General features: G+C 35.0%; 1 protein-coding gene across 1 annotated transcript; it reads left to right on the top strand.

Annotated features, from left to right (window-relative positions):
• The first annotated feature begins 5,595 nt into the window (after positions 1 to 5,595).
• Positions 5,596 to 9,959, top strand: LOC145566106 (cell division control protein 48 homolog A-like). The gene is made up of 9 exons (XM_081625643.1): positions 5,596 to 5,621; positions 6,766 to 6,925; positions 7,007 to 7,235; positions 7,345 to 8,111; positions 8,228 to 8,449; positions 8,610 to 8,681; positions 8,773 to 9,054; positions 9,147 to 9,506; positions 9,678 to 9,959. The coding sequence occupies exons 1-9, from the start codon at positions 5,596 to 5,598 to the stop codon at positions 9,957 to 9,959; spliced, it is 2,400 nt and encodes a 799-aa protein (XP_081481769.1).
• The last annotated feature ends 2,464 nt before the right edge of the window (positions 9,960 to 12,423 follow it).

The following is a 12,423-nucleotide window of genomic DNA, read 5'->3' as shown; positions in this document are numbered from 1 at the left end:
TCAATAAAACTTTTATTAATTGTATTTGAAGATTTATGCAATTCAATTTGGTTTAGGGAGAGTAAGCCCAGCATTGACCGAATTTACTACCTCTTCCTAAATTAAAAAATAAAAAATTATTGTACAAGTCAGTACAAGTTGGCTTTTATGGATTTTTACTCCATTAATATACTTTTTTTAATACTGACAAATCTAGTCCATAAACCAGCAATAGTTTATAGGTACCAAAAATGAATAAATATACATATAAATTTAAGGGAAATTCTCAATGGCGACCCCTAATTTCTGTAACACTAAAATGGTGACCTCCTTTTTTTTTATTTCATAAAATGATCTTACTTATAAAATTAATCCTACTTATAACATTAATGATGTTATTAGAGTTAATATGATTAACTATGGTTAAATTTTTCCCTCCAAAAGGACTTACCACCTGTTATAAAAACATCGTTTCCTCTCTTCTTTCCTATTCTCCCTTTTTAAATCCTTATTTCTCCCCTGTTCTTCACGATTTCACCATGGCAGCACCTCAAGCAATCAAGCTACGCTTCTGCAGATGCTCTCCTCACAGGTTTCTTGATGTCAGGTTCTCAGATTCAAGGTCCAATCCAGATAGGGCATATTACAAGTGCAGCATTTGTCATTATTTTTGTTGGGTTCCTGAAGAAAACATCTTGATGAATTTCGGAGGGGTTGCAAATGGCGTTTGTGATGATTTTTGCAAGAAGATTCTTAAAATTGTGTTTGGTTTGGCTCTGTTTTGGGTGCTAATTGCCCTGCTTAACTGAATTTAGTTGATATAATTGGGAGGTGGAATTAATGTAAACCCTAGATTTATGTAATTGGAAGGTCTTAAAGTATGTAATCCTTAAGTTGATTTAGATGGTGTAGTACCTAATTTTCCCTAAATAAGTTGTCATGGTTTATGTAATACTACTGCTAAATTTCTGAAAATCAAATATATGAAGGTTTCATTTTGTTGCAAAATTCTTTGTCATTTCGTCATTATCTATGAAAAAATTACAACTAGTTGCTGAAATAGCCCAAGGCAAAATAATCAGTCAACATAACTACTACTGTTGTGATAAAAATCTAAGTGTACTTGCTCTAGTCTTCCTCTGAACAGGTTGTGATGATGACGCTGCAGCCTTCCCCTTGCTTTTTGCCAATGCTCTAGCCTTTGCAGTAGGTCCACCCTTGCATGTACCAGCATTGTGACCATAAGCTTGGCAGTTGCTGCACTTAATTGTCTTGCTTCTCTTGCCTTTCCTCTCTTCATCCTCCTCCCTTCTCATTTCCCTACAAGGTCTACCCACTCCCCTTTTCATGGCTAGAGCTGAAATATTTGGCATGTCAGATGTTGGCCATTGCTCATTGTCAGGGATGGCTTTGATTCCATTTGCATAAGTTTGTTCGTACTTTCTGCAAGTATACCATTCATGCACAAAATCCCTAGGTTCTAGTCTAGCATGTAGAATGGCTCTCATCCCATGTATGCAAGGTATTCTAGAGATTTGTCACACACCACACATACATCTTTGTTCATTAAGACTTACAGTGAGGATGGACTTACCATCTTGGATCTCATATCCATCATCACTAGGGTATGCCTTACATGCCCTAGATTCTTGTGTCGTTTCTTGCAGGCTCTTTAAAATGTTAGGACATATGTCATTGTCATTCCAATTTGCTGCCTTTTTGTTTCCTACTGCACAATCTCACCATTATTGCTCTCCTAATACCTAAAACAAGACAATTGCAGTATAAATAAGTCAGAACTGAAGCATTTGCAAGTGAATATCTGATGAATGTTTACAAAGTTACCTTCTAACAAAGTCAATACAGGTCTTGCTCTATCAATTCCTAGAATTGCATTAAAGCTTTCAACAAAATTACTTTTGTTAACATCACACTTGATTTCCTCATTAAACTTATGTTTAGTCCATGTGGACTGTTCCCCAATCTTTGAAAGCCATATCAATGCAGCAGGGTTGACTTTTTAAAGTTGCTCCATGGCTTTTCTGAAAGTGAAATCAGAATATGCACCACAAGCTCTCCAAAACAAACTGAACATCAGTGGCCCAGGAAAGACCTTTTTTCAATTTTTTACCAAATGCATACAGCAATACCTCCTTCCAGCTTTGGGCCATAACTCTGTCAAAGCTGCTTCTATACCTTATGAAATAGTTCAAAGCAAAGTATTAGGTTCAAAGCAAAGCAAATACATAAAAAAAAAATTAAAAAAAAACCCATAAAGAGAAGGGAATTATACCTTCTGTCTATCAGAAATAATGCATCATTGATCACCTCTTCCACTATCCTTCAACAGATTCTTTAAGTGCCACACAAAAAATTTCCAGTTGTCTGTATCCTCTACAGACACTATTGCCCATACAAAAGGGAATAACTCATTGTTTGCATCAAGTGCAACTGCTGATAAAAGAACTCCCCCATAATTTCCCTTCAAGTGTGCCTCATCCACACCTATAAAGCTCCTAAAACCATTAACAAGTCCATCAATGCAGCCTTTGAATGAGATAAATATGCTGATAAATTGCAGTGGCCTATCAACATGATCAATGGGAGTCCATGCACATAAAGCAGTTGATCCTGGGTTTGTTGCTCTGACCATCTCACAGTAAGCTGGTAGGTGACTGTATGAGGTGTCATGACCTCCATGTATCTCTCTTAGAGCCATGCTTCTCATCCTATATAATGAACTTGCTGCTATCTGAACACCATACCTTTGCCACAACAACTGATTCAGTGACTTTGCTGGAATATCATTATGTGCTCTGATATCCTCCATTAATACCCTAGCTGCCTATTTGGTTGTAGCCATTGTATTCCTCATCTCCAACCCAGAACAAGTGTGCTCCATACTTTTTATGCTCTTAATAGCCCAAGTTACCCCATCAGGAAGCTTGGAAGCATGCAGCCTCCTCTCACAAATATCAGAAGAACACCTCACAGTCCACCTAAAGTTACTTGCTTTATCCACAACCATAGAAAATCCACTTTGGATACAATAGTCTCTCACCACATCCCTTAAATGTTGCTTGTCTGTAAAAATCTGCCAAGGTTTGATGACTATTTTCCCAAATTCTTCATCAGTGTACATCTCTCCATTGTTATAGAGCCTAGCAAAATAGTCCTCAGCCTCATTTTCATTCTCCCAAATTGGGCCTTCCCATGGATCAAACTCATTATTCATAGCACCATCATCTTCAACCTCCATTTCATCAATCTCATCATCATCTCCATCATCAATGATATCATCAACATCAAAACCATCATCGTCACCCAAATCAGCATTCTCCTCAACATCATCTTCACTGACTACATCCAAGGTATCATCTTCTCCCAAACTGACAGTGTTCTGGATTGAAAGATCAGTTTGTGAATCAAAGCTGGACCAAACCACAAGACCCTTTCTTTTTGCTGTGGTCCTAGGATCTCTCCTACCTATGGCTGCAGCTGTGTAAGAAGACCTTGAAGACCCCCCCTTATCCTCTGAATTCCCACCTCTAATCACATGCACTTCTGACATAGGTGGGACCATGACACTTTGATTATCAACTCTCATTGTTTTGGTTGGCTCACCATGGGTTTGAGCCCTCTTTCTAGGGATTCTTCTCAATATTTAGACAGGCTGCAGTACTGGTTGCTCAACTACCATAGGTGCCTTTCCCTTCTGACTTTTTCTTGCTGAACTTTCTGCCTTAAACTCTTCAATTTGCTTGTTGTACAAAGCCACCAAATCTGGTTCCTGCAAATCCACATCTCCCTCACCTCTTCCCCTCCCTCTTCCCATACCTCTCCCTCTCCCTCTCCCTCTTCCCCTACCTCTCCCTCTACTTGCCCCTCATCAATCTCTTCCCTACCATTACTCTCTTCCCTGTCCCTGAGAATATCAGCAAATGTGACTTCATTATGTGGATTATATGGGTCATCATCCTCATTCACTGGGTTATCAACTTGAATGTGGGTTTCTCTTCTTCTAGGTGTGATTTTCTTAGGCCTAATTGTTTGTTCAACAACTACAGGTTGCTTGACACTTCCCTCCTGCCCTCTCAAACTTCTTCTAGGAACAACAACACTACTGTCAGCAACTGTGTGCACCATATCTCCCACATTCTGATTCCCCTCACTAGCTATCCTAGAGTCTCTCAACGTTCTAGCAGTCTTTATTAACTGACTAGGTTCTACTGCATCACCAACCCATATGTAAATCAACTCTTTTCTTGGTAAGTTACTGAACATTTTCATCAAATCCCTATCATTATTCAAAACCACATGCTTCATTTTGTAAACATATTGAAAACTAGGATGTTTAGGTTGGGATTTACCACTTTCTGTAGCCTTATCCCAATATTCAATTGCTAAGTCAACTAAGTTCACTTTGTCAATGTCCTCAACAACCAAATCAACATCAACCCCACTATATTGAAACCTTAAAATCACATCATCACTCATTCTGTGTTATTCCCAAAAAAAAAAAAAAAAAAAAAAAAAAAAAAAAAAAAAAAAAAAAAAAAATTAGAAGCATTTCACATTATCAGCAACATCAACAACCACAATCATAAATAAACCAAGCAAAATCGCAATACCCTGAGTAAATAAATAGCAAAATTCAAGCTGAAATAACAGGGTACATAATACGCATAAATAAAAAAAGAGAAATCAAGATTAAAGCTCAATAACCATACCTGATCGTATTAAAGTTTCAAAATTGCATAAAAATTGAGTCTTTCGCCAAGCCCTCACACCCACAACACCGATTTCGCAAGCGATTTCACCACCAACAACTACCCACAATTTTTCCTTTTCCCTTTCTGAGTTCTCACATTCAATTTCTCACAATTTAATGGCCTTCAACCGTCGAATTTTACTGGGATGAATTAAACACTTTTGCGTTTTTTGTCTCTCGATGTTTGATGATGAGACTGGTTATGGTGATCAGAGGGCAGAAGATGAAAGGAATTAAAGAGGGGATGGAGGGAATTGAATGTTGTTGCTTGAAATAAAAAAAAGGGTACTTCTGTCTTTTACTTTATTTGTTAATCATAGTTAATCATATTAACTCTAATAACATCATTAATGTTATAAGTAGGATTAATTTTATAAGTAAAGTCATTTTATGAAAAAAAAAAGGAGGTCACCATTTCAGTGTTACAGAAATTAGGGGTCGTCATTAAGAATTTCCCTAAATTTAAATATAGTTATAATTATAATTTAGGAAAACTCGACTTTGTAGAGTTTTTTAAGAAAAGTTGCCTAATGTGCGACATCACAAACAGATAAATATATTCAAGTTGAATTACGAAGAATTGTAAGTTGTCTTAAACTAAAATACTTTTTTTTTTTTTTTTTTTTTTTTTTGGAAGAAAAAACTAAAATACCTAATCCAAAGTGATTAGGAATAGGAAAATAACCAACCGATCTTAAAAACCTATATATACCCCTCTATTAAACCTCACTTTTCCTCAATTTCACTTCTTTTTTTTCATTCAACTTCTTGTACGAGTACTAAATTCTAAGAACTCTAATACGAAGTATTTCTCACAATTCTTTATAAAACAACATCAAACCTCAATGGCGGCTAATCCTACTTCTTCTTCGTACGATTTCTTACCCTCGATATTATTCTAATTTTTACTTTTTTTTTTTTATATTCCCTGGGGTAATTTTTGTGATAATTTGATCTTAATTCAATTCAATTGACGAATGTAATTTGTGGGTATTTTATTTTAATAATGATGTATGATTTGATAAAGTTATGGGGTTTTTATGTTGGATTTTTCCCAAAAGAAAAATAAAAAAAAAATTCTGAATTTACGCTTTGATTTTAAGTGATGATGATTATCAGATTTTTTTAGATTTATGCAAATAAATTTCAGCATTAAATTCTGCTTCAGAATAATTTGATATAGTGATATTAATTGGAAGGTTTTTTTTTTCTTTATTTTTTAAATTGAATGAGTTCACGTACATGAACATTGGTTAGTCTTTCCAAAATTGTTGAATTGACGATAATACTTAGGGACAGCGAGTGACTTCAGGACTTTAAAATTAAACTAGTATTTGCCCTGTGCAATACACGGGTTAAATTTTTTACTAAAATGTTTATTATATGATGGGTTATTTAATTGTATATATATATATATTGAGATTGCTCGCTCTACAATTGGAATTGTGGTAAAATGATGACACAATATTCAATTTTCAAAGCCATTTGCTCTCATATCAAATACTATAATACATAGTAAAGATAATTTAGATCTGTAAATAAATTCGACGGAATTAAACAACTAAATTTACAAACATAAAAAGGTATCATAAAATACAAGTGACTTTTCACCGAAACAACATGAATTGAAGAAACAAATAATTAAAGGAGAAAAAATAATTAAAGGTGAAAAAATAAAAATAAAACAAGATGAGTGTGACACGTGGCAGCGTAGATTGTTTGCAAAAGTTCCTGTTATTAAATATTAGTATAGATAATAATTTGTAAAATTTGCTATACTATGGTCAGTTTTATTTGTTCTTTATACATATAATTTTGGCATAATTATGTGAATTTACTGCTTATGACTTATTGATACATTACCAATTATATATGTTTTTTTTGGACTAGCATTAATTTGAGTTTCTATGTTTATAATTCAGTTGCTGTTAGTAAACATATTATGATCTCCAATGTTTTAATTTGCAATATATATTACAAAGTAGTGTATTTATGAGCATTTGATTTTGTTACAGGAAAAGTGACAAATACTCAACTGCAATCCTTGAGCGAAAAAAGGCTCCGAATCGTTTGGTCGTTGATGAAGCAACCGTTGATGATAACTCATTGGTTTTTATTAACCCTGCTATCATGGATACACTCAACTTGTTTCAAGGAGATACAGTGTTAATTAAGGTTATTTTCGGTTCATTTGTATGTTGGACTGTTTCTTGTTAAATATAAGTTTAGTTCTGAAAATTTATTTTTTTGGTGCAGGGTAAGGTAAGGAAGAATACAATATGCATTATACAAGGAGATGAAGGGTGTGAAGAATGCAAGATTAGGATGAATAAAGTTGTGAGGGCAAATCTTCGTGTTCGCCTTGGAGATGTTGTTTCTATCCATGAGATTTCAGATGTAAAATATGGTGAAAAAGTTCATATTTTACCAGTTGATGATACTATGGAAGGTGTAACAGGAAACCTGTTTGATGCCTATTTGAAACGTAAGTTTATTCAACATTGCACTGAAATTATAGTTATAGTTATCTCTTATGTTGTGTTGTTATTCTAATGGATTTTGACCCTTTTTTTTTCTGTTTGTGCTTTAAACAGCTTATTTCATGAATTCTTATCGTCCAATGAGGAAAGGTGATCTATTATTAGTCAGGGGAGGAATGCGAAGTGTTGAGTTTAAAGTGGTTGAGACGGTTCCTGCAGAGTATTGTATTGTTTCCCCTGATACCGAGATATTTTGTGATGGTGAGCCTGTTAGGCGTGAGGATGAGGAGAGACTGAATGAAGTTGGTTATGATGATGTTGGTGGTGTAAGGAAACAAATGGCTCAGATCCGCGAGCTTGTTGAACTTCCTCTTAGACATCCTAAGCTCTTTTCTGCTATCGGTGTTAAACCACCCAAGGGAATTTTGCTGTATGGACCTCCTGGTACTGGTAAAACCCTTATTGCCAAGGCCGTTGCTAATGAAACTGGAGCATTCTTTTTCTTGATTAATGGGCCGGAGATCATGTCAAAGATGGCTGGTGAGAGTGAGAGCAATCTGAGGAAGGCATTTGAAGAAGCTGAGAAGAATGCACCTGCTATCATATTCATTGATGAGATTGATTCCATTGCTCCTAAGAGAGACAAGACTAATGGTGAAGTTGAAAGGCGCATTGTTTCTCAACTTCTGACATTGATGGATGGTCTTAAGAGCCGTGCTCATGTTATTGTCATGGGTGCTACTAATCGTCCTAACAGTATTGATCCTGCTCTTAGAAGATTCGGAAGGTTTGATCGTGAGATTGACATTGGAGTTCCTGATCAAGTTGGGAGGCTGGAAGTTCTTCGCATCCATACTAAGAACATGAAACTTGCAGAAGATGTAAGTTGTTATGCATTTAGATGTATTTCTGATGTTGCATTAGGCCACTTTTGAGGTTTGAGTACCAGAGTAGTTAGTTCATTGCTCATTAACTTATATTTGCTTAATTTTTTCAGGTTGATCTTGAAAAAATATCGAAGGAAACCCATGGCTATGTTGGTGCAGACCTTGCTGCTCTTTGCACAGAAGGAGCTCTTCAGTGTATTAGGGAGAAAATGGATGTCATTGACTTAGAAGACGAGACAATTGATGCTGAGGTACTGAACTCTATGGCTGTCACTAATGAACACTTTCAAGCTGCTCTGCAAGCTTCCAACCCATCAGCCCTGCGTGAAACAGTAAGTTTCACTTTAAATTTCCTGAAATCATACTACTTGAACTGACCTTGGAATACTGTATTGTGAAATTGTGTTCAGTTCAGCTTAAATATTGATGGGGAAGCTTTTTCTTTTTTTTTGTCTGAAATCGTAACATCTGATTGATTACTTTGGTTTGCAGGTTGTGGAGGTTCCAAATGTTTCATGGGACGATATTGGAGGATTGGAAACTGTCAAAAGAGAGCTTCAAGAGGTATTTTACTCATACAGGATATTGGCTTATTGCAATGTCGATGTTTTCATTTTCTTATTGGGTATTTACACCTTCATGTTTCTGTTTGCAGACTGTGCAGTACCCAGTGGAGCACCCGGAAAAGTTTGAGAAGTTTGGAATGTCTCCTTCCAAAGGTGTTCTTTTCTATGGTCCTCCGGGTTGTGGTAAAACATTGCTTGCAAAGGCGATTGCTAATGAATGTCAAGCCAATTTCATTAGCGTGAAAGGACCAGAGTTGCTGACCATGTGGTTTGGAGAAAGTGAGGCAAATGTTAGGGAAATTTTTGACAAGGCTCGTCAATCAGCACCTTGTGTTCTATTCTTCGATGAGCTTGACTCCATCGCTACACAGGTGAGGGGTTATTGTCTATGGAATTGTCGTTTTGTTACAGGCTTATATGTCAATTATCTCTTGCTAATGTTTTTTGTTTGAAAAATTTTCAGCGTGGCAATTCATCTGGAGATGCCGGAGGAGCTGCTGATAGAGTGTTGAACCAATTGCTGACTGAGATGGATGGGATGAACGCGAAGAAAACAATTTTTGTCATTGGAGCTACAAACAGGCCAGATATTATTGACTCTGCGTTACTTAGACCTGGAAGGCTTGATCAGTTGATCTACATCCCTCTTCCTGATCAAGATTCCCGCCTTCAGATTTTCAGGTCTTGTTTGAGGAAATCACCGGTTTCCAAGGATGTTGACCTTGCTGCTCTCGCACAGTATACACATGGTTTCAGTGGTGCAGACATTACCGAAATCTGCCAACGTGCTTGCAAATACGCAATCAGGGAAAATATTGAGAAGGTATGTTGTTTTGTTGAATATATTGTTAAGTCCCCGTCAAAAAGAATATATTGTTAAGTCACATTCTGTAAACTTAGTATTTGTATCTGTCACATAGAACGTAGTTAAATTTTTTGTCTAAGGCTGGCGTAACATGTACAAGTTTGTGAACTAAATTGTATTTTTTGGCAGGACATTGAGAAGGAGAAGAAGAGAACAGAGAACCTTGACTCGATGGAAGAAGATGAAAGTGAAGAATTATCCGAGATCAAGGCAGCACACTTCGAAGAGTCGATGAAATATGCACGCAAAAGTGTTAGTGATGCTGATATACGAAAATACCACTCCTTTGCTCAAACCTTGCTGCAGTCTCGTGGAATTGGTTCTGATTTCCGCTTTGCTGCCAATCAGAATTCCGGTAGTACTACCTCTGCTGCTGCCGTAAACGACGACGATGATGATTTATATTCTTAAACGTCAGATTTTTTTATCAATGACTAATGCAAAAGGTTTTAGACATGTAGGAGTAGATTTAATTTTTTTATTTGTTGATAATCTTAATTTTGATTGATTCATATACTACTACACTAGTATGTATTTTTAGTTTTGACTGATACTCTTGTGAGTCCCAATTTCGCAATGCAATATTTACTACTCACTACTAATTATTGTTGGAAAGCCCATAATATCACTACTTGTACCATTTTTTTCCTTTTGAGGAAAATTCATACTAAAACCTTAGATTGAAAGTTAGGTTTTGTTTTTAATAAAATTATTAAAAGGTAGTTATAAATTAAAACCATAGTATTATCAATGAAAAAAAAAACAGCTATTGGCACATCTATGAGAATGGACGATTTCATGTTAACGGTTTCCTCTGAAAAAGAGGATAATTTTGTACAATTTTAGTGTTAGGTTTGTTGACATTGTAAACCATAAAAAGTCATTCACAAGAAATTTCTTTCTCCTGCATAATGAAATCAGTTCTCCTAATTAGCAAAACAAGTTAGTACACTTCCAAGAAAATAAATATTCATGCACAAAACAATACTGAAGTGATAATTCCTTTGTTAAACCAACTACTTAAAAGATAGTTTTATTATTAGCCCAAATAAGTTTCAATCTCTGTACCCCAAAAATGTAAGGTGGAGAACGATACCACTAATTCATTACTCATCCGCTTCAAGCTCAACTAGCTAGCTAAATGACTATGGAGAAAGAGATCTTGTGCAATCAAAGGCATACCTTATAGGGGGGTTTGATACTTTGATGTGAATTGGCTTTCGATGTTTCAGTACCTTTACAATGCAATGGGCTACTTTCAATGTAGATAGTTTGGTATAATAATGCTAGTTCTGCTTTGGATGGTAACTGGGCCCATAAAGCATTATACCATGTGTACTTTACTTTTAAATCAATGCTACTTCAAAGTCCTTAATGCTAACACAAATGCACATTACTACTCGTACTATGTTACATGAGAAAAGAGACAATTTAATTGCATGTGGATGTCCTGAAAATCCAGATAAATTGATTTTTGGAGCTTTTTTTTCCCTTTATCCTCTTGCTTTTTTTTGGATTAGAAAAAAAAAAAAGAAAAAAAAAAGAAAAAAGAAAATGGCATTCATGTATGTATGGTAGCAAAGGCTATGACTTTTTTTATTTTTTATGATTTATACTTCGTATATTTATATTAATATCACTAGATATGTTTTTGCTTTAGATGATGGCACCCATATATGGGCATACATGCAATAATTTAAGTGGTGACATTGTAAATAATACTTCTTGGTGTTTTTTTTTTTTTTCCCTTTTTAAGAGTTTAAACGACGCATATTATTGTTCATAAAATGAATGTTACTTATAAGTTATAACTATGAACCAAAAAGCCGAATAAATGTCCAATACTTGTGTCCGCCACTCAAATTCAAAATTATGCTCATTACTTCATTAGGTTAAACAATATTTGGACACTAGGCTATAAAAAAACTCAAAAGAGATCAAATTTCTCGGCCCTTTTTTACTAATGTTATTTGTATGGAAATTTCAACATTAATTTCATGCATGTGAACTTGCATGAAATAATTTCAGTACTTTCAGGTCAATTTTTTTCTTTTTCTTTTGGTCATGTATGAAATTGCATGGCAACAGCTTTTAATTAAAAGTTCCAATCTTAGCTGTCAAATTTAACAAAAGGTAAGTTAAAAAGCATCCAAATTAGAATTGGTAGTTTGTAAAGCTTGTATAAACTTCATAATCATTCTATCTTTTAAAACTCTTATCAATTTATAATAAAGACCTTAACTTTTTAATTTATTCCTAATCACGTGACTTGACTACCATGCATGTGATATCACTTGTAAACTTGTAAGTCCCTGACCTTGTGATCTAAATTTGGAATCTATTTTGTTTCTTTTTATTTTGTTAAATCTCTTAATTAAAATGGATTAAATAACTATAATTAGGGATTTTAGTCGTTTAATTATGATTATCTATAGATCTAAAGATATCTCATGTGGGTCCTAGAGTGTAGTTTGGGCCTCGGGGTCACTTGCATGTGCAGGCACGTGAGGACTGAGGAGCTAAACCATTTATAGTTGAGTGGCAGATATTGCATTGCTACTCTTTAATTAAGTACTTAATATCCTAGTTGACATCATTTAACTACGTTAATTAAGGTAATTAGAAAGGCTTAAAGGGTCAATGCTCAATTGGTCATCTGTTATATCATATTATATCGAGTCAAGTGACTCAAGTGTCAAGTCCTCCTATAGCAATATGTAATATCCTATGCGCGCAATGTCTGTAATTTAAATAATACGGTTTTTTCACCGTCTACTCTAAGTTTTTTTGTTTATTCATCATATACTTATAAAAATTTTCAATTTCAATATATACCCTTGAGTTGTTACAAAAATCCACTATATATCCCTAATAA

Source organism: Chenopodium album, chromosome 11 (genome assembly GCF_948465745.1).
Source record: "Chenopodium album chromosome 11, dcCheAlbu1.1, whole genome shotgun sequence".
Lineage (NCBI taxonomy): Eukaryota > Viridiplantae > Streptophyta > Magnoliopsida > Caryophyllales > Amaranthaceae > Chenopodium > Chenopodium album.
The sequence above is the reverse complement of the archived record's forward strand: the minus strand, read 5'-3'. Positions and strand labels throughout refer to the sequence as shown.

Coding starts and splice junctions, on each gene's coding strand:
- LOC145566106 (XM_081625643.1), top strand. CDS start 5,596: ATGGCGGCTAATCCTACTTCTTCTTC. Junction 7,236..7,344: donor GTTTGATGCCTATTTGAAAC/GTAAGTTTATTC, acceptor TGCTTTAAACAG/CTTATTTCATGAATTCTTAT. Junction 9,507..9,677: donor TCAGGGAAAATATTGAGAAG/GTATGTTGTTTT, acceptor ATTTTTTGGCAG/GACATTGAGAAGGAGAAGAA.